The following is a 23,013-nucleotide window of genomic DNA, read 5'->3' as shown; positions in this document are numbered from 1 at the left end:
AAAGCAGCAGTGCAAAAGCAGACTCTAGTTAGCACTGAAAATGTAGTGCAGACACTATTTGCTTCTGATTCCGATGAAGAATCATCTTGTGTGGTATTCTCATGATCAGAAAAGGAAGAAGTAATAGCTGAAGAAGGTTTTGGAGGATTAGTTAGTTCTGTCTTAGCCTCCACTTCAGTGCTGCAGGGGAGAGATGAAACTGATGATGATGAGGTGGAAGAGCAGTCAGCGCAGGCACAGAGTGTGACTGATGCCTCTGGCATTGCTTCTCAGGGAGCACCCACTACTTCAACTCCAGTGCCAGCATCCACCCCGAAGGCTATAGAGACGGGATCACAAAAGACATCTGTGATCTGGAGCCACTTTAAAGTGACAGAGGAGCCGCGGTTTCCTCAGTGTAATTACTGTGCCAGGGCTATTAGCAGAGGCAAGCAAATGGGACATCTAACTAATTTTGTCATGATGCAGACGCAACACCCAACAGTACTGCCATCTGGGGATTGTAGAAGTACCAGTCAGGGGACCACTTTTTCAGCAGTGTAAAGTGGTTGAAAAAGAAGCATAGTCATCCCACGCCCTCAGCCCCTTCTAGCAGTCAGGTGGCAGGCCAGCAGCCCCCTGCCATGTGTCAGAAGTGACAATCCACCATGGAGGAAATGGAGTGGTGTTCGGTAACGCTGTCTCAGGGAAAGAGGCAGGCAGCCTCAAATGTTGTAACCAGGAGCATTGGGGAAATGATTGCCATTGATGACAAGCCCTTGCAGATAGTGGAGAATGTGGGTTTCAAGCATTTGCTGAAGGTCTTAGTTCCAAATTACAAAGTCCCCTCCAGAACCACATTTAAGCAGAAAGGTCTTCCCCAGCCTGTACAACCAGTGTCGCAGTCGCATCCAAGTGCTGCTAGCTAAGGCAGAAGGGAGTGTGCATTTCACCTGCGATATCTGGACCACAATGAATGCTGCACTCTCTTACCTCTCCCTGACAGCATACTGGTGGTACCTGGCTGAGGCAGGGGCAGGTAGCAGCTCTATTAGTGAACAAGTATCAGGGTGGAGGTGGGCTTTACTGCACACCCTCCTGATGGATGATGCCCATATCTCAGCCAATAATCTAGCATGCATCAGACACATGCTGGCGGGCTGGCAGCTACACCAGCGAGACAGGAATCTTCAGGCAGGGTTCTTTGTCACAGACAATGGTGCAAACATGGTAAAGGCAATAGCCAACAGGCGCTTTCAGAACATCCGATGTTTTGCACACACTCTGCACCTGGTAGTGAAGTCAGCCCTGGGGTTGGAGTCCAATCACCTAGAGAATGAATACCTGCATATGTTAATATACAATTGCAGGAGCATAGCAGCACACTTCCACAGAAGTGTGAAGACAGGGCAGGTTGTCTGTGAAAAGCAGACTGATTTGAGGATGCCTCACAAGTATCTCATTCAAGACATTGGCACCCGATAGAATTCCACATATATGATGCTGCAGAGGTTAGTAGAGCACCAGACACGCCTTCACGACCTTTCTGTGTAAATGGACATAGGTGTGCAGAGTCCCTTAGGGCATCATGATTGGTTAGTCATGAGTCAGCTGGTAAAAATCCTGATGCCTTTCAAGGGTGCCACGGAGGAGCAGAGTTCCGGAAGTGCCACCTTGGGTGACATCATCCCTATAGTTAATTTTCTGGAGGAAATTTGGAGGGCTTTAAACAGGAAGAGGGAATGACAGCTGAGGTGCTGCATTGTCTGGACGTTTTGCAGCAGCAGGTGCAAGAGAGATTAAGACCTTTAACAAAAGACCACAGATACATGCTCGCCACACTCTGTGATCCCCATGTGAAATGGAAACTCGCCCTACAGTCTGATTGTCTCACATATGTAAAGGACCTGCTGTAAGTAAACATCCGTGAACAGGAGCAACATAGGCAGAGACAGGTTAGGCATGAAGCAGAGGAGGAAACAGCGGGCACTTCAGAGAGTAGTGCAAGCCCAACCAGGAGCAGCACTCTGTCAGCGACAGCTAGTACTTCCTACTCCACTTCAGTACGCCAAAGCCATGTTGCCCCTAAAAAATCATCTGTTCTGGAATGGGATAGAGTGAAAGGAGCTGGCAAGAAGAACTCTCAGCCCACTCAAGCAAAGGAGACACCATCACAAATGTCAGTGACACGGTATCTCAAAGATCCCATATAGGACATGCAGGCAGATCCACTGGCATATAGGGCACACAAGTCCACTGTCTGGCCACACCTAGCCAAAGTGGCTCAGCGATATCTGTCATGTCCACCAACCAGTGTACCCAGTGAACGTGTATTTTCAATGACAGGGGATATCATGAACCATCATCGCTCAAGACTTGCACCAGTTTGTACCTGACCTCAACCACTGTTCTTGTCCATCCAGCCCTTACATCACTTCAAGGGCCTGACCTCAACTGATGTGCTTGCCTGTCCAGACCTTACATCACTACAAGGAACTGACCTCAACTGATGTGCCTGCCCATCCAGCCCTTACATCACGACAAGGGCCTGACCCCAAACGCTATGCCTGTCTGTCCACTGTCCAGTGTCCAGCCCTTACTTCACTACAAGGGCCTGACCCCAAATGCTGTGCCTGTCTGTCCAGCCCTTATGTCACTACAAGGGCCTGACCTCAACTGATGTACCTGCCCATCCAGCCCTTACGTCACTACAAGGGCCTGACTCCAAACGCTGTGCCTGTCCATCCAGCCCTTAATTCACTACAAGGGCCTGACCTTAAACGCTGTGCCTGTCTGCCTACTGTCCAGACCTTACGTCACTACAAGGGCCTGACCTCAACTGATGTGCCTGCCCGTCCAGCCCTTACATCACTACAAGGGCCTGACCCCAAACATTGTGCCTGTCTGAGTTTAGTTCTAGTATCTCTAATTTCAGTTTCATGTATTTGTGCATCACTTCTTTCCAGAAAATTATTTTTCCTGTTTTGCAACATTTGGAATGTAAGAACATAAAAAGCTGACTTAAGATGTTTGGAGCTTGCATATATCATATGCTCAATAGTTTTCATGACCTTCATAATATGGGCCATTTTCTGTAAATCTTTCTTAGGAGCCTACGTTAATGTTTCTAGTACTATAGAAAACTGGTGGTAGTTGTACTCTAGTTCATCCTCTGTGTTCCCATAGTTTATATAGGCACTGTGTAGAGTACAAAGTCAACATAGGTTGATAATGTAGATTTGGACTTGAGTAGCAGTTTTCTTATTTCTGAGAGCTCTTCAAGTTCCTTTGTCATCAGCTGAAGTCCATTAGTACAGTTAATAGATTCTGGGTATTCACAAATAATCTCCAGTTCAGTTCTTGCTTCACAAATGGCAGTTTCTATTGTCCTAAAAGCATCCTCTGTTGAATTAGTTTCACAAATGAAAAAGATGTCATTTTCTTCTGGCAGTGAACCAGTTCAGGAAGAAGTGACAGATCAAACCACAACATACCTGCACAAAGGAAAGGGAACTCTCCCCGGGTGTCGCCTCTCTCTTAAAACCCGCTGACACATGTTGAACCGCTGGTCACATGGAAACCTCCTCCACATCGCCACACTTTGAAGGCTTGTGCCCCATTCTCGGGGCGAACCCATTTCAGGGAGCCCTTTCCTGCGCAAAGGAAAGGGAACTCTCCCCAGGTGTCGCCTATCTCTTAGTTTATTATTTATTTATTTTTACGCTTTTATAGACCATCCTTTAAATGTTAACCATCACAACCTTTTCAGTAAGGCACCCAATAAATTACAATATAAAAGTTAAAAGTGCCATCCTATAATATCCGGTTACAGAGTAAAACATAAAAATGGTAAAATCAAATCCAAAATCTTAAATCATAACTATGCATAAAATCTTAATCATCTATAAAATAATAAATCATGTAAATAATAAAATTTTAATACTAACATTAAGACTAAAATTTTAAAATGTCATATCATTAATAACTTAACTATTTTTAAATGTTTGGTGATACATGGTGATCTAATTACTATATCATTCATTGAGTACACAACCATTCTTTATCTCTCCTGTTCTTTGCAAAATGCTTCTTTAAAGAACCATGTTTTCAGAATTCCTTTAAATAATTTGTGATTTTGTTGAATTCTTAGTTCCAACGGTATTCCATTCTATAAGGTGGGTCCAGCTAATGTCAACGCTCAATCCCTGACTTGTGTCAAGCCTGCTGATTTTAATGAGGATATTGATAGTAATTCTTTATTAGCGGAATGAAGATTTTTTTGAGGTAAATATAACCGCAAGACCAGCGACACATGTTGAACCGCTGTTCACATGGAAACCTCCTCAACGTCGCAACACTTTCTGAGTCTCGTGCCCCTCTCTGGGGCGAACCCATTTCAGGGAGCCCTTTCCTGCGCAAAGAAAAGAGAACTCTCCCTGTGTGTCGCCTATCTCTTAACACCCGCAGACACATGTTGAACCGCTGTTCATATGGAAACCTCCTCCACCTTGGCCTTCAGAATTCTCGTTTGTATATCTGCTATGTCCACCAGATTTTAAAAAACCAGCGAGAGCTCACTAGACAAAAACGGAACCACCACACTCTAGGGGCGAACCCATTCCAGGGAACCCTTTCCTGCACAAAGGAAAGGGAACTCTCCCCGGGGCTCTTGTTTGAATATTTGCTACTATCACCAAGTACTACACCCGCAGCAGCTCCACCCCACCCAGGCATAGTTGATCATGTTTCTGGTCCGAGCACGCGTGTTAGACTCCTTGGTCTGTGTTTCAAGAGGGGTCAGGTGGACAGTACGCCCAGGTTGACTTTCATGCCGCAAGCAGGGGGCCCCGTCCCCTTTCACCCCCTCCCCTCTTCTTGGGTTCTATCTGAGAAGCTTGTTTGCTGTTTGAGCTCTCTCAGAGAGTCTCAAATCTTTATTCATTTGCTATTGCTAGTTTGCTATAATTAGTTTTCTATTGCTGGAAAATAAATTTATTCTTTTTTGCAGCTGTGCCTGCCAGGCAGCAAGGCTTTTTTTTTGCTGCACTTTTTTTTTATTGAACTACTTGTTGTCTATCAATCTCGTGCTGGTATTTAGCCTTAGATGGAGTTTACCACCCACTTTCGGCTGCATTCCCAAACAACCCGACTCTGAGAAGACCTGGTTCTGGCGCCGGGGCCACTACTACCAGCCTAACACCATCCACGGGCTGTGCCTCATCTTGTCTTGCTTCCTTGTCTTTCCCCTATCAACACCACAGGGACCAGACTACCTCCGCTCTGGCTGCCTGTCTTGCCCCTATCAACTTTCTGCCACTCTGCCTTGCTGACTGTTGTGTCCGTCGGTGCCCGACGCCCTCTCTCCGCCCTCCTTACCTCTTTGGCGCCTCCCTCTTCGCCCGCGGGCAGTTTGGCTGCCACGGCGTCCTCCTTCCGAAGTCCTCCAGCGTCCCCGGACTGGCTAGACGTTTCAACCCGCCATGTTTCCTGGAGGCCTATGGGCGCGCACATGGCACGGCCCCGACTGAAGTACTGGCATTGGCGCGAACCTCAGGGGCATCCCCCTGAGATGACGTCATCCGCTATGGATATATAAGGTCTTAGAATTTGATAACAGATCGAGTTAGCAATGGTTACTCTACCTAAGCTACTCTTCCTCCTCGGACTTACTAGGGTTACCCGCTCTTCGGGGGCCTCGCTCTCTCCTTTGTTTTTCAGATGACAGTCTGGAACCGGTACTTGCTCCTCGAGGGCCCTCGTTCCCAGACTTACTTGGTACTCTCTTCTGCCTGGAAGTCATCACTGCCAACTACATCAGTGAGTTACCATCGCTCTCCTAGCTTTCCCTGGAACCAGGTACTCGCTCATCGAGGGCCTATACATTCCAGCTCCTGGGCTTCTATGAGACATTGTGGGAGTGTTACCATCAGGTTCAGTACGTGAACTCTGCATACCTTGCCTACTCACTATATTTCAGTTTCTCTACAGCTCAGCCTCCAGGAACCGCTTTTCCAGTATCTGAGGGACTACAGCCCAGCTGGGCATTCCAGCTCACTACTGCCACCGCTGGTGGTTCAGTATATTGTCTAATAAAAGAACTAGTCTGTGTCTGTCTCCATACTCTGAGCCTGACTGGTGGTCCCTCTCTGGATCTTCCCCCGGGGGGCGTGGTCATCTGCCACCGGTCCATGGATCCACCCACAACTCTCCTAAATAACACTGCCATACACCAGATGCCTCACTCTACTTCTTGTGTTGTTCTTGCCACTATCATGGTTCCTCAGTGTGTTGGTGCTAGACTTTCTGCTGCTTTGTCTCTTTATCGGCACCTTGTGGTTTTTTCTGACACTCTTTCTGCTTGCTGTGTTCCCCCTTCATTGTGCTGTAGGATGTTGATGCCACTTGTCTTGCTACTTTGCCTGTCATGCTGCCTTAGAGATTTCATGCAACTGTTATCGGTGCTGTGGTGTGTTTTTTACACTCTCACTGCTGCTTTGCACCTCTGTTAAAGCACTCTTGCCACTCCTGGTACCCCTTTGCCCCTTTACAGTGCCTTAGGCTATTCATGCCACTTTGGTGCCACTTTGCCACAGTCTAAGTACCTTGGAGCACTTTTCTCATTCTGATGATTGCTCTCCAGAAGTTTCATCAGAATTGATAAGAAAACCACAATTCTGCAGTCAAAAATAAGCTGCAAGTACTTCCCCCATTGAATTTAATGGCAAACGAAAAACAAATGAAACTAATAAATGAATTAAGTTTTTCCCCTTTGAAACAAATGAAATGAATTTGGGTCCCTGTGAAACAAAAAACAAAACCAAACAAATTGTTTCCTTCTGCACATCCCTATTATTTACCTCTCTGGTGACAAAGGTATAAATCTCCTTTTCTTCAAAGGAGACTTTGAGCTGGCACATGGGCTAACTTGTGTAAAACTTAATTCCTCTCTTAATTTTACCAGTCTCTCTTTTTCAGACATTCCACTAATTCTATTAAAGCTGTGAAAAACAACCTGTGGCACAGCAGGTTTTTAATTAAATCTATACAACTCTCTCTCTGTCTCTTACATTGGTTGAGATTTAACAAACTTCTCATTTATATCATATACACACTCTCTTAAATGTCAATTGTCCTCCCCATTTATTTATTTATTTTAGTATTTTTATGCTTTTTTTCTGGCCTTATTGCTGAACTAGGAAATAGCACTCCTGCTTTGAAGAAATCTCAAGGTTTCTCTCCTCAGTACTAAACTGTTACGCTGCTTTTCTGATTTTTGAGATCATTGCTCTACTGATATCAGGAGAGGAAATGGTACAAAAATTGGATAGGAAACCAATAAAACTCATTTGTGCTAGTTATTTCTCTCCCTGCTTCAGGTGTACTTGATGAAAGAATATTTTTTGAGAATTTTAGAAGTTCTCTAAATGAATTTAGGGATTTAAAAGGAGCTAGGAGTAATTTGGCTGCGTGTTCTTCCATTCAACCTCATCACCAGGTTGTTTAGAAGCCATCTCCCCATCTCCAAGGAGACAGCTTCAGATTGGAGCCTGCACTGAGGAGTATGGAACTTATTTTACTGAGGAAAACTGAACAGGAGTCAGTTCGAAAAAATACTTTACTTTTGGAATCCTAAAAGTTCCCATTTTGCTCCCAGAACAAGAAAAGGTTGCCCATTACCATTCACCACAAGTCTGAAGTAATACCAACTCCCCCACAACCCAAAAATGTGTTCGTTGGCATTGATGAGGATGCCCAAATTTAAAAATCCTCAATATTTTCATTCCAAATAAAAATGTAGTATTTATTTATTTAATAGCTTTTTTATACCGGTATTCGTGGGTACATCATATCGGTTTACATATAAATGAGTGAAATACAAAAAACAGGGGCGAGGAGAGGGGAGCAGGGGGTGAAGCCAAGTGAGAATAAAAAGGAGGAAAGAGACGAAAAAAAAGGACAGGAAATTAACTGTTGGAGGAACCGTACCTTGCAGGAAAAACAATTTAACTTGGAACAGAACTTACTAATGTACAATATAACATGCAATAACATATTTAAGAGCTTAAATTGGGTACTGGAGAGCGACTATTAAATGGGTACTAATGGCGAGGCGCCTTATACAATTGATCATAGTAAATGGCATAATCAAGGGGATAAAAAAGGGGTTGCTAAGGCTCTAATATGAGAGAGGCAAAGGTTACAAAAGAGCAGGGGAAAAGCACAATTAAGAGGGATACCCAGCCCCTCCTCTGGTGTCCCCATGGTTTATTCAGTTTAATTTTACCCATTTTATGAGGTTTTTACCCCAAAAGCAAGCCAGGAAAATGCAGTGATTTTATAAATATTTTATAGCACATTCTCCATGAAGTAGGGGCTTGCTCAATGCCCTTAACTACTATATACTTGTCCCTCATGGTTGTTTTTATTTAATTTTACTTTCTTTCATTTTATTTATATTCCTTTTATGTTCCAGTCCAGAGCTGCAGTAGCCTTCTGATGCCATTGATGATAGCAATCTATAGCTGTAATATATCTGTTGGAATTCTGCTAGGGAGTAGCAATCTCATGTAAATCTGTTAAGAAAGCTGGGCATTAGATGGGAGGAGCAATCAGAATGAATGGCTCCTAAGAAGGAGGAGTCAGCTATCTCATAGTGTCTCAGATTATGTATATTCCGCTATGCTGGGAGTAGCAATCTATTAGGGCTCTCTGTGAGGAGTTAGCAGTCTGTTATGAATCTGAGATAGTACTGGTGAATCCCTGGGCCAGTGGCAGATGAACACGCCCCCGGGAGGATATCCCAAGAGGGACCACCGGCTAGGCTTGAGTATGGAGACAGACACACATTAGTTCTTTTATTAAACAGGTGATATCTCGATCGAATGTCGGTATACAAAAGAAATAAATAAATAAATAAATAAATAAATAAACCACCAGAGGTGGCAGTAGTGAGCTGATATGCCCGGCAGGGCTGTAGGCCCTCAGGCACTGGAACCTCGATCCAGGATGGCTGAGCTGTTGAGAAACTGTAGAAAGTGAGTAGGTAGAGTAGACAAGGTTCATGAACAGAACTAGATAATAAAACTCACATAAGGTCTCAATGAAGCTCAGGAGCTGGAAAGGTTTAGGCCCTCAAGGAGCGAGTACCTGGTTCCAGGGAAAGCTCTGAGAGAGCGATGATAACTCACAGTTGTTTGTAGCAGCGATAGCTTCCAGGCAGTAGAGAATCTTCAGAGTGTCCAGGAACCTGGGCCCTCTAGGGGCGAGTACCGGTTCCTATCTGTAATCTGAAAGTAAAGAAAAGAGCGAGGCCCCCGAGGAGCGGGTACCTCTGGTAAGTCCAAGGAGGCAGAGTAGCTTGGGAATAAAGCTGAAGCATTCCCCTTGCTAACTCAGTTAGATAATGAATTAGAGACCTTTAAATATTGGAGGCAGATGACGTCATCTCAGGGGGACGCCCCTGAGGTCCGCGCCCTTGCTCGTACTTCAGTCAGAGCACGCATGCGCTAGGTCATCGGGCAACATGGCGGATCTGCAAAGTCGAGCTGATCCGGGGACGCCGGAGGGAGACGGGATGGAGACACCGCGGTAGCTATCCCTCCAGGTCCATCAGACCCGGAGGGATTCACCACAGAGGTAAAGAGGGCGGAGTGAGGGTGCCAAGCAGCGATTGACACAACAGTACCCCCCTTCAAAGGGCGATCTCCTCTTCGGGTACCACGCTTAGGTTTAGAAGAATGCGCAAGGTGGAACTGATGAAGCATCTCTTTATCCAAGATATTGGTCTGAGGCTCCCAAGAGATTAAATCGGGGCCGAAGTCTTCTGAAATCAGAAGGCATTCAAAGGTCTTGCCTCTGTTATGAACATCCAGAATCTCTTTGATCTTTGATAGATGGATCTTGAGATTTGGAAGAATCTTGCAGAGTGTTATTGATGATATCAGCAGCAATGGATTGAGCTGCTGTGGACGTCACTGAAGGTTTCAGTGGAAGTGGTGATGTTAGGGTACGTCCAAAATCCACTTCTAAGATGACTCTCCAGTAGAATTTGCTGGATGAGAAATGAAGTAAAATTCAGCAGTAAAGTAGCCGCTATGGACGTCACTGAGGCTTCAGCGGAAGTAGCGATGTTGGAGTGCGTCCAAATCCACTTCTAAAGAAGAGTCTCCATTAGAATTTTGCTGGATGAGAAATGAAGTAGAATTCAGCAGTAATGTAGCTGCTATGGACATCACTGAGGCTTTAGCGGAAGTAGCGATGTTAGAGTACATCCAAATCTACTTATATAGATGATGGCATTACCAGCGGAAACAGACTAGCTGGTTGCCAGAGATATCTGCTTTGGATCTGTTATGTGCTGTGGTTCATCAGGCACATCTTCTGAGTGAAACGAGAGAGACAGCGCGTCTGCTCAGATGTTTCTATCTCCAGGTCGATTCTTAAGCACAAAATAAAAACGGTTGAAGAATAAAGACCACCTGGCCTGTCTGTAATTCAAACGTTGTGCGTGGCGGAGATACTCAAGGTTCTTATGATCGTGATCTCATTTAGACCTCGGTAATAGATACATGTTCATAAGGTACCATCCTTCTTCCCCACAAAGAAAAAGGATGCCTCGGCTGGCGAGTTAGATGGTCAAACAAAGCCCTTCTGGAGATTTTCTTCAATGTATTCTGACATACCTTTATTCTCAAGAGCTGAGAGAGGATACACCCTTCCTTTCGGTGGCTCGGGATTGGGCTTCAGTCTTATGGCACAGTCATAGGGCCTATGTGGAGGAAGAATATCAGCTGCTTCTTTGGAGAACACATCCCCAAAGGATGCGTATTGGGGCGGCAGTCATGGCATCACTGGAGTCGTAGGCATGCATATGATAGGTGAGATCTCCTTAAGGCACCTCCCATGACATTCTTGGCCCCATCGTGAAAGATCTAGGGATGCCCAGTCAAATTGGGTTTGGTGGATTTGCTGCCAGGGTAACCCCAGGACGATAGGGTGCATAGCCTTTTCCAGAACAAAGAAAGAGATTGTTTCCATATGGAGCGCTACGGTGCAAAGCGTAACAGATACGGTTTCGCAAGTCATGTTGCCCGGCAAGGGCTCCCCGTGAATTGAGGACAACAGTAGTGGATCTTTTAATTTGATTAGAGGGATCCTCAAGTATTCCACTAAACGTCTGAGAATGAAGTTGCCTTCTGCTCCTGAGTCCACAAGGGCAGGAATCTGAACCGTGACTGGTCCATGGGTCAAGGAGACTGGGAGAGAGAGCAGAGGAGAAGATGCGGTAAGGCCCAAGAACAGTCCTCCCACAGGACTTAAGTCCGTCCGTTTCCCGGACAAAATAGGGCATGTAAAGACATCATGGTCAGGCTGACCACAGTACATGCACAAGCCGCATTTCTTCCGAAATCTTCTCTCCTTGGAGGTCAAGTGACCATGACCAAGTTGCATTGGTTCGTCTTTATCAATAGCAGAAGTTACTGGAACCATCCGAGGTGCAGTGGTAGTACTAGCCTGTTTCAACCCAAGTAACACCTTAGGCCGGAGTTCCTTCATCTTCTCTCGGAGCCAGTGATCAATCCGGGTGGCCAAGGCTATCAATTCATCCAGCGAGTCAGGTATCTGGCGAGCGGCCAGCTTGTCCTTTAAGCGGGTATCCAAGCCTCTGCAGAAAAGAGTTTTGAGACAGTTGGGGTCCCAGCGAAGTTCTGCTGCAAGAGTCTTGAATTCTATGGTGAATTCAGTCAATGATCTGTTGCCTTGCTTCAAGTCCACCAAAGCGAAACCGGAAACAGAATTACGAGCAGGGTCATCAAAGACGGATTTAAACAAGTCCATAAATCCTTCTATGTCCTGCAGAATAGGGTCCTTGCATTCCCACAAGGTAGATGCCCATGACAGCGCTCTCCTATCCAAGGATGACAGGATGTAGGTGGTTTTCAAAAGAGCTGTGAGAAATAAAGTTGGTTGTAAGGTAAAGTGCATTCAGCACTGGTGCAAAAAGCCCCGGGTCTTCTGGATTTCTCCAGAAAAGTGGATAGGAGCCGCCAGTGGTACAGCAGTCTTTAAAGTTACCTCCTGTAACTGACCTTTTTGGCTAGAAGCTGTGGGTTGTAGCTTCTGTGTGTGTAGCTGATAAAATGCTGCAGTAAGTTTCTCCAGTTTCTTGCTGCTCTGAGATGTGTTGGGACAGGCCCAGTATAACCTGCAATGCAGAAAGATGTGCCGGATCCATGGACTTAACGACATGCAAAGTTTAAGCCAGATCCACTGGAATAACATCATCCCATAATTAAGCTGGATCCACAGGAGTTAGCAATCTGTAATATATCTGTTGGAATTCTGCTAAGGAGTAGCAATCTGATGTAAACCTGTTAAGAAAGCTGGGAGTTAGGTGGGAGGACCAATCAGAATGAATGGCTCCTAAGAAGGAGGAGTCAGCTATCTTGTAGTATCTCAGATTCTGTATATTCCGCTATGCTGGGAGTAGCAATCTGTTAGGGTTCTCCGTGAGGAGTTAGCAGTCTGTTATGAATCTGAGATTGTAGTGGTGAATCACTGGGCTGGTGGCAGATGACCACGCCCCCAGGAGGATACACTGAGAGGGACCACTGACTAGGCTTGAGTATGGAGACAGACACACATAAGTTCTTTTATTAAACAGGTTTTGGAAACCACCAGAGGTGGCAGTAGTGAGCTGATATGCACAGTAGGGCTGTAGGCCCTCAGGCACTGGAACCTCGATCCAGGATGGCTGAGCTGTTGAGAAACTGTAGAAAGTGAGTAGGTAGAGTAGACAAGATTCATGAACAGAACTAGATGATAAAACTCACATAAGGTCTCAATGAAGCTCAGAAGCTAGAAAGGTTTAGGCCCTCGAGGAGCGAGTACCTGGTTCCAGGGAAAGCCCTGAGAGAGAGATAACTCACAGTTGTTTGTAGCAGCGATAGCTTCCAGGCAGTAGAGAATCTTCGAAGTGTCCAGGAACATGCGCCCTCAAGGAGCGAGTACCAGTTCCTATCTGTAATCTGAAAGTAAAGAAAAGAGCGAGGCCCCCGAGGAGCGGGTACCTCTGGTAAGTCCGAGGAGGCAGAGTAGCTTGGGAGTAAAGCTGAAGCAATCCCCTTTCTAACTCAGATAATGAATTAGAGACCTTTAAATATTGGAAGCAGATGACGTCATCTTAGGGGGACGCTCTTGAGGTTCGCGCCTTTGCTGGTACGTCAATCAGAGCGCAAGCGCGTGCGCGCCCTTGGTCATCAGGCAACATGGCGGATCTGCAACGTTGAGCCGGTCCGGGGACGCCGGAGGGAGATGGCATGGAGACGCCGCGATAGCTAACCGTCCATCAGACCCGGAGGGAGTCGCCACAGAGGTAAAGAGGGCGGAGTGAGGGCGTCGTGCAGCGACGGACACATCAATAGCCTTCATCTCTACATCATGCAAGGGGCTTCTTGGTGTCACCAGGCATTTGAGAGAGCCTTGTTCCTCAAAACCATGGCCATGCAAACTTATTTTCTTCACTGCCATGGCCGCTATCATCAAATGAAACGGAAGCAGCAGCCTGATGCAGTGCTGCCCACTCCAGCCCATCCCCCATATGACCTAATAATGGATTCCTTAGTACCATGGGAGCCATTCCCTAGATCATGTGGCACTTTCTTCAATACATCTTTCAGGTCACTCAAGGCAGCATCTCCACCCAGGGCTCTCCTGCCTTTGGCTGTTTCCACCAACTTCAAGCAGCTCCTGGGAGTGGCTTTACAGACTTTGCTCCTGCAGCCTGGACCTATACCCAGGCCTTAAGTTCAGCTCCAGCCAGCACAGTGCCATGCAGCCATCAACACCTGGACTCTTCATTAGACCCCAGAACCAGCCCTTGACAATGCAGCATTCTGGTGCTGGAGCAACCTTATGCTACCTCCAGCCATGATATCCAACACTGGTCCAAAATTGCTCTTAGTTGTCTAGCCTGAACCACTAAGACCCTCACGCTGGTCACCAAGTACTAGGGATGTGAATCATGTGCCCGATCATCTTAACGATCGAAAACGTCTGGCAGGAGAAGAAAATCGTGTTTGGCACGATATTTTAATTAAAAAATTGGTTTTTTCGATTAGTGCGCACTAACGGGAGTTAGTGCATGCTAACAGGAAGTTAGTGCGCACTAGCCATTGTTAGTGCGCGCTAAGATACAATTTGACACTTTTCAGGGCAGTTAAGGTCAGTTTAGGAATGAATACGTATTCCTATTGGCTGCCCGCTTATTTGTTCATGTTACCAAGGTTCCCACTGACAATATATGGGGGATGGGAAATGGAAACGTTGGTAGCTTGACAAAAAAAGTAATGTGATCAGTCAATGTGACTAGAACTTGTGCCCTATCCCTGATACCAGGGGTGTTGTGATCTTCCTGCACTCAGTGCCATATCCCAGATACCGGGAGTGTTGTGATCTTCCTGCACACATTGCCCTATCCCTGATACCGCGAATGTTGTGATCTTCCTGCATGCAGTGCCCTATAGGGATGTGAATCGTTTTTTGACGATTTAAAATATCGTCCGATATATTTTAAATCGTCAAAAATCGTTAGGGCCACGATACAATACCAATTCCCCCGATTTATCGTTAAAAAATCGTAAATCGGGGGAAGGGGGAGGGCAGGAAAACCGGCACACTAAAACCCCCTAAAACCCACCCCCGACCCTTTAAATTAAATCCCCCACCCTCCCGAACCCCCCCCAAATGCTTTAAATTACCTGGGGATCCAGCGGTGGTCCAGAACGGCGGCGGTCCGGAACGGCCCCCTCAATTGAATCCTTTTGTCTTCAGCCGGCGCCATTTTGCAAAATGGCCGCCGCAAAATGGCGGCGGCCATAGACAAAAATGATTCGACGCAGGAGGTCGTTCCGGACCCCCGCTGGACTTTTGGCAAGTCTTGTGGGGGTCAGGAGGCCCCCCCAAGCTGGCCATAAGTTTCTGGGAGTCCAGCGGGGTTCAGGAAGCGATTTCTTGCCGCGAATCGTTTTCCGTACGAAAAATGACGCCGGCAGGAGATCGACTGCAGGAGGTCGTTCAGCGGCGGTCCAGAACCCCCGCTGAACGACCTCCTGCAGTCGATCTCCTGCCGGCGCCATTTTCCGTACGGAAAACGATTCGCGGCAAGAAATCGCTTCCTGAACCCCGCTGGACTCCCAGAAACTTTTGGCCAGCTTGGGGGGGCCTCCTGACCCCCACAAGACTTGCCAAAAGTCCAGCGGGGGTCCGGAACGACCTCCTGCGTCGAATCGTTTTTGTCTATGGCCGCCGCCATTTTGCGGCAGCCATTTTGCAAAATGGCGCCGGCTGAAGACAAAAGGATTCAATTGAGGGGGCCGTTCCGGACCGCCGCCGTTCTGGACCACCGCTGGATCCCCGGGTAATTTAAAGCATTTGAGGGGGTGTTCGGGAGGGTGGGGGATTTAATTTAAAGGGTCGGGGGTGGGTTTTAGGGGGTTGGCTCACGATTTTAACGATTTTTCACGATATTTTTAAAACCCAAACGGCAACAATACGATTCCCTCCCCCTCCCAGCCGAAATCGATCGTTAAGACGATCGAGGACACGATTCACATCTCTAGTGCCCTATCCCTGATACCGGGAATGTTGTGATCTTCCTGCATGCAGTGCCCTATCCCTGATACCAGGGGTGTTGTGATCTTCCTGCATGCAGTGCAGTATCCCTGATACTGGGAGTGTTTCAAAATGTTGCCAACCAGGCTTTGCTCCTATCATGTGATGGGCCTTATGATGGCAACCCCCATGGCCTGTTCCCTCAGTAACATTCAGGGCAGGGTGCAGTCAGCTTCCTTTTGCAGTGTATGTAGGGTAAGCAGAGTTTGACCTTTATGGGGATGAGGTAGAATGAATCATAAGGATGACATCACAATAATGGTGTTGATGACATCACAGTGACACAATAAGATGTCTGCAGATAACTTACTCCTTATCCTAGCCTACAGCATTACCTTAGACATGGCCTTTAACATGAAATATTGAATAATAACTGGAGACAAAGACATTTCTCACACTCATCTGTTGCTGCTGATATGAGCTTTACATTTCATTCCACAGTGAGGAAAATGGCAGATATCTTTTAATGTTTTATGCATAATTGCAGCCTGGGTAAAATAGCATCTGTCCTATATAGCAGAGTAGTAAAGAGTAATTTCCCTTAAATGTGCTCATTTCAAAGTCCATGGCTTTGTTTATCAATCACATTCTCCTCCGTGGCTTGTGAAATCCACAGAACAATTAGCAATTATTCCATCATGGAAATTGGTCCTTGCAATGGGGGAATACCTGAAAAGTTATAAACCAGGAATCAACAGCACCAGCATCAGACCCCACGAGAGAGCTCCAGCTTCACTTCAAAGGAGGACGAGCAGAAGTGCGTAAGCTTTTCAAATCTTATTTATTGAAGAGACATTAGAAACGCAGTCACAAATCTGAGCAGACAGATTTGGACAAAAAAGGTCCAAGAAAAAGGCCTCAATTCATTTGGTTTTCCACAAGTTTGAAACAGGGCAACGTCTTGAAGGGGAAAAAGATCCACCCGAGCACAGTGACCAGCGAACACGTGTGCAGATAGCAAAGGGGGGACTATTGTCCCTGGCATGGCTGGAATGTAAAAACCAGGCAAATGTCCCTGGGAATCTCACACTTTTCTCCTGGCTCCATTTTACTGTGCATTTTATTTAGTACTTCCTAGATGATGCAGGACATTAACAGTGGGGGCAAAACCTGTGCCACTTAAAACTTGTGTGAAGCCAACTGTCTGGTAGCCCAGGATTGTTTTTCTTGTTTGCATTTCTTTTGCCTAACACTTAGATAAGGTCCTTATTCTTGCAGGGCATAGAAAGAAAAAGTTTCTTCTCCAGAGATTTCCCATCTGTCTGACATTTTCTAAGTGAATCAGCTTTTGGCAGGCACTGCTAATGCTTTCCACCCTTCCTGCCCCTCTCTCTCTCTCATAATATCTCTCTGCTTATTGCCCCGCTTCCCCCCCCCTTGCCCCCTCCTCTCTTCTGCACTTTGTGTGCTTCTCATTAATCCCCCTTGGTTTTCCTGTACTTGTTTGCTTCTTAAAAATCAAATCCTTTGCAGGAGCCGAACATGAGAATTCTCCAAACAGGTCAGTGAGTGTCTTTTATTGAGAGCACCAAGCTGGCCTTCTCCAGATCAACGTCTGGAGATCTTTAGATAGGACATGGACGAAGGGACTAATAGGATCTCCAAGACTCACCTTCAACAGCCCCTTTGAATGATTTGTATGTTGATCCTGCAAGGAATCCAGCTTCCTCCAGGACCGGCACAATGCACCCATCAAAACAGAGTCAGCACCCAACAGAAAAAGGGGGGAAGGTGGAAAATGAACTGAATTTCATTAAAAAAAAACATTAAAACATAATAGAAATAATAATTTATTTGAAAATAAATGATAAACAACAGCTGTATCTTTACCAAATGTCGGTAATCTGCATCCATGGAGGTTGGAGACTAGAGTGGAGGGCAAAGTCCATGGCCACATTTTACCTGTGAACTTGACATTGGTTCTCAATGAGGAAGGACATTCATGATCTTTCACACTGGGAAAAAGGACCTGGGGACATCTGCACTGGCATTTTATGACTTATTTTCTGATCCTGCCCAAAACAAACCCCAAGGAACACCTCCCTTAAATGTAGCTTGCTGAAGAACACATGCACGTGTAGATGGGTTGAGGGAGGGCAATTTCAGAGAGGCAGTTTAACTGAGTAAGTTATCTTTCACCCATGTAAATGGCTTTGAACCTTGTCCCTGCAATATTTATAGTTTTTTGATGCATGTTTTCTAAAAAGCAGTCTTAGGAATAGAGTTACTCATTTATTAGACTTTACAAGTCATTTTTAAGAAATTTCACTCCTCTTTTTTAATCTTAGCCAAAAAACCTTTATAAATCAGGCCTTCAATGATGGAATCCTTCACAGAACCTATGACCACCCCTAACCCTAAACCTAGCCCTATCACAAAACCTAACCCTAACGTTTACAATGAGCCTTCACTTAACCCTGACTTTGATCCTAACCTTCACTCTAACCCTAATCATATCTATAATCCTCTTTCTAACTTTATCTCAAAATCTAACCTTATCTCTAATCCTGACTATGACCCTGAACTTCACTCTAACCCTAACAATAGACATAACCATAAACCTGATGCTAACTCTAACCCCAGCCATACCCTTTCACATTCACATGGGATAACAAAGTTCTTTTTTTCCATTCCACCCAAGGCAAAATCTGCAAGAAAGACAGGTAGAGATTGGCACAGCTCGATGCAGGAAATTATGTTGACGGCACTGACTTATTTCCTGATACTGTCCATCCCTGTTTATAATGCTGCTAAAGTCAACTGTCAGGCAAGCACTGCAAAGGTAACAGGATACATAAAGCAGGGGGACATCATTATAGGGCCGGTCTTGTTTGTTCACAGCGCTAAAACCAAACTCCCTCCGATTCCCTTCACTGAGACACCCAGCAACCAGCCTTGCAACGCGTAAGTGACAGATTATTTTCCCCATGTTTCTTTTTCCATGCCATTATAATTAATTTCATGACAGCACCATTATACAATTGTTAATTGTTCATTAACTAAAAAAAATGACTTTTAAAATTGAATTTAAATCTGCTACTTCTTAGTTTCAAGAAATATCTTCTAGAACATAAAAAGTGCCATGCTGGGTCAGACCAAAGGTCCATGAAGTCTTGCATTGGTCTCCGATAGTGTTCAATCCGGATCGCTAGCAAATACCCGGCAGATCCCAGTCCTATTTTATAAAGCGGGTGAATGCATGCACAAGTGCCAATGCATGCACATCTCGCATCAGAGGAAAAAGGGTGGTGGTATGAGTGGGGCATGGGTGTTCTGGGGCAGGCCCAAGAGATGTGCGCACATTTACCTATGTGGCTGGGTATGCCCCCAGGTTCAGTGCCTCCTAACTTTACTTCTGCTATGGAGGAGATGGAAATAAAAAAAAATACAGGCATCTGTGAGGGGTTTGTGTGGTTTGGAGTAACTGGGAGGAGTGCATGCTAAAAACCAGGGGGATTGAGAGGAGCAAGGAGAAAAATGGGTAAACTGGTGGACAAACTGGTGAGACTGGTCCACAGCTGGAAGTGCCTCTGTTATAAAATACCCTCATTTGCATGATCGAAAACTGACTTACACTGCTGTGAGCTCACAAGCTTCAAATTAGGAGCACATATACACACACCTAGCCTATTATATAACAGGCGCACATATTATAAAACAGCCACGTCTCTGGTCATGCATCAGTGCACATGTGCATATGTGCGCCCATTTGAAAGTTAATGTCCCCGTGTATTCATTTAAGTGTATATGCATAATTTTGTCTGCAAAATAAGTTGATATTTCAACTGAATATATACGGGTACCTTGTTTTTGAAAATCAGCTGAATTTGTGCATGGCCAGATGGGTGCTCTGTTAGAAATTCACCATTAAATGTACATTTGCCTGTCTTCCATTTATATCACACATTTCTGTTGTTTATTTTAGACTACAGTTAGTGATTTACCAGCGTATGCAGGCCATGGTATTTGCCGTGGAAGAAATTAACAGAAATGGCACCCTGGTGCCCAACATCACCCTGGGGTTCTGGATATATGATTCCTGTGATACTCCATCCTGGGCTCTGCAAGGCACAATGTGGCAACTCACCGGGCACAAAGATCCCATCCCAAATTACACCTGCAGGGGAACATCGCCATTAGCTGCGGTGCTTGGAGATTCTAAGTCTCGAACGTCCATAACTATGGCTCAGCTACTGGGGGTCTACAAACATGCACAGGTATGGAATATCCTTCTGCTCTGGTTATTTGCAAAGGTAATTTCAATTTGTTTTTTGGAACCCTTTGAAAGCCAGATTGAAGATGTGGCTGTACAGGAAGTCATTTTGGTTGCTATTAATCATTGTCAAGAAGTAGAATGGAAAGGGAGGTAAATTGCTTGATTACCTTTGGACAAAGGGACACTATTAGGGTGGGAAAACGTTTAGCATGTCTTGAGATAACCTTTAAGAAAAAGAGGGAAAAAATGCATTTTATTTTCATTCTCATAACTGATGATCAAGTGTTAGAAAAACCAATTAATATTGTTGATGAAATTCTTCTAGATCAGCTATGCCGCTTCTGTAGCCACTCTTAGTGATAAAAGTCGATTTCCTTCTTTCCTCCGCACTACTCAAACTGATGAGTACCAGTCTCTGGGCATTGCCCGGTTGATCACCTTCTTCGGTTGGACCTGGATTGGAATCCTCGCTGAGGACAATGACTATGGACAGATAGGGAGTCAGATGCTAAAAGAAGATCTGATAAATGCTGGGGTCTGTGTAGCCTTCCATGAAAACATCCCCTTACTTTACTCTCAAGAGAAGATACGGCAGATTTTGGAGTTGATAAAGAAAATGACAGCCAGAGTCATCGTAGTCTTTTCCACTGCCATCAACCTTTATCCATTGATGCAGGCAATTGCAAAGAGTGATATATCTGGGAAAGTCTGGATTACTACAGATGCTTGGTCTGACTCTACAGCATATAACAAAAAGGAGTTCTCAAAAACTCTTAAAGGAACAATTGCATTCTCTGTTCCTGCAGGCAACATTCCAAGGTTCAAAGACTACCTCTATGATCTTCATCCTTTCAGAACTACAGAAGACATCTTTGTTAGGGAGTATTGGGAAAAAGTTTTTGAATGCAGGTGGGCTAACCCCAACATGGACCAGGCCACTCTTCAAGAACTAAGCAGAAAAGGGCAACTCTGCACAGGGAAGGAAGACCCAAGGACACTTGATGTTCGTTTCTTTGATATGACAAACCTAAGGTATACGTATAATGCTTATAACACTGTGTACGTGGTAGCTCATGCCCTGCATGCCATGCATTCTTGTAAACCTGGAGAAGGACCTTTCTTCAATGGATCATGCGGGGACATCAAACACTTTAAGCCCTGGCAGGTAAGTGCCAGTGTTTGTTTGAGATATGTGATTGTACGTATGCTTGACCCATACAGTTCACTACATGACAATGACACATAGTATGAGAGACAATTTTTTTTAAATTTTTAATTTTCAAAATTTTAACATGTTTATAACAAGCATATATCTTGCTAGGGTAATACAGTACAATCTTAAGCAATGCATAGGAAATAAATTTCAATTTTTCAGTCCTTGTACCAAAATAGAGGAAATGTGGGAGAGGACTAGAAACACTGAGCGGATCAGTCAAAAGAAAAAGATAATCATATTAATCAGGTCGCCGAGTATTTAAACCTGACCTTTTCTCTATTTGCGAACCACAAGTATGCTATGTCTGGGTATGGGATTCCAAAAAGGTTCTTAAATGTTCTAACTCATAGAAGACTTAGCATTATTATAATTTATAGAGCATTTACACGGATAGCATTATACAAGCCTCTCCTAATTTCAATATTTCTGATCTCAACATTAGAAAATCTTTTCTCTTTATTTGTGTAGATCTGGTCAAATCTGGATAAATCCAGATCTTATGGCCATAGAACAATGAGTGCCTATTGCGAAAAAACATTTTCAAGATATTATTACGATCAGATATAAACACAAATGTCACTAAAACTGGCCTCCTCTGGGTAACTAACTTCTGCCTTATTAGAAAGTTCCAATATTTCAGAAATATCCAACTGCACGGGTTGATTTCTCTCTTCCTGATCTCCAGATGCAAATTGTGGAAGATAATAATTTTTTGTAATTACAGGTAATGCCGGATCTGGAATTCCTAATACCTTTTGCATATATGTCATAAAGAGTTCCATTGGAGAGATCATATTGTTCACAGGGAAATTTAACACCCTTAGATTGCAAATTCTCGAGGCATTCTCCAGATTTTCCAATCTTCTGTTTACTAGAGATGTGAATTGTGTGCCCGATCGTTTTAACGATCAGGTTCGGATGGAGGGAGAAAAAAATCGGATCGTTAGAGATGTGAATTGGAATCGGTTTCGATTCCAATTCACATCGTTAATTTTTTAGTGAGGCCTGAGCAGATAAAAAAAAACAAAAAAAAAAAACCCACCCTGACCCTTTACAAATAACCCCTTTGCTCTCCCACCCTCCCGAACCACCCCCCCAAAATGTTAAATTACCTGATGGTCCAGTGGGGGGGGGGTCCCTTCGCAATCTCCCGCTCTCGGGCCATCGGCGCCATTTTGGCTACCACTGATAAAAATGGCGCCGATTGTAAAACCAATAAAAATTGTTTGAACATAAAAATGGCGCCGATGGCCCGATAAAAAAAAACCCCACCCTGACCCTTTACAAATTACCCCTTTCCTGGCGTGTAGCCAGATGGACTCAGAACAACTGGGATAGTATCCGCGTGCTAGCAGTTGGAGATGGATCTGACGTCAGCACGGGGGTATATAGCCCCACAGGAAGCGCAGCGATTCAGTAATTTCCGTCTCCAAAGCAGTTTGGAGTGCCTACACGCTGGTTCAAGCGTGCTTTCCAAGACTACTTTAATTTTTCTCTTTTTGCCTTTCTCATTCTAGATTATCTTCTCTACTACCGAGTATTGAGCCCCGCGCTCCTTCGGGGACGTTTCCAGCTCGCCCCCGAGTTGAGCTTCCCGGGGTGCCTACCGTGGCCCCCCAGTGGGAAAGTCCTCGGTCCGGCCGAACCGCGGCAGGGACATAGCCTCCCGGGGGAGACTCGGGTGTGGCTCCGAGGCCCTCGGTCCCGGCGTGGACGAGGTAGCGGGTGCAGTTCCTCCCATCGCGGCGGTGAGAGGTACCGGCCCTTTCCCCCCGCAGCCGGAGACCGCCTGTGTTCCAGCCTAGAAGCCGAAGAGCGGGTAAGGCGTACATCTCTTCGCCCAGGTCTCCGAAGTCTCGAGGATCGGCGGCATGGCAAGCCGTGGAGGACGCCATTTTGTGGCCCTATTCAGGTATTCCGCGCCCGTAAT

At 45.3% G+C, this 23,013-nt stretch overlaps 1 protein-coding gene across 7 annotated transcripts in view; it reads left to right on the top strand.

Moving 5' to 3' along the window:
• LOC115080772 (extracellular calcium-sensing receptor-like) overlaps positions 1-23,013 on the top strand; it is a 168,152-nt gene that overhangs the window by 78,170 nt on the left and 66,969 nt on the right. For 3 of the 7 annotated variants that reach the window (XM_029585172.1, XM_029585177.1, XM_029585171.1), the window contains 4 exons: positions 16,268-16,408; positions 18,293-18,433; positions 19,577-19,868; positions 20,193-21,032. In XM_029585172.1, the coding sequence (XP_029441032.1) occupies positions 18,396-18,433; positions 19,577-19,868; positions 20,193-21,032 (1,170 nt within the window). In that variant the 5' untranslated portion in view covers positions 16,268-16,408; positions 18,293-18,395. The other 4 variants (XM_029585176.1, XM_029585175.1, XM_029585173.1 and 1 more) reach the window with 3 other exon arrangements.

The sequence above is a fragment of the Rhinatrema bivittatum genome, chromosome 19 (assembly GCF_901001135.1).
Source record: "Rhinatrema bivittatum chromosome 19, aRhiBiv1.1, whole genome shotgun sequence".
Taxonomy (NCBI): domain Eukaryota; kingdom Metazoa; phylum Chordata; class Amphibia; order Gymnophiona; family Rhinatrematidae; genus Rhinatrema; species Rhinatrema bivittatum.
The sequence above is the reverse complement of the archived record's forward strand: the minus strand, read 5'-3'. Positions and strand labels throughout refer to the sequence as shown.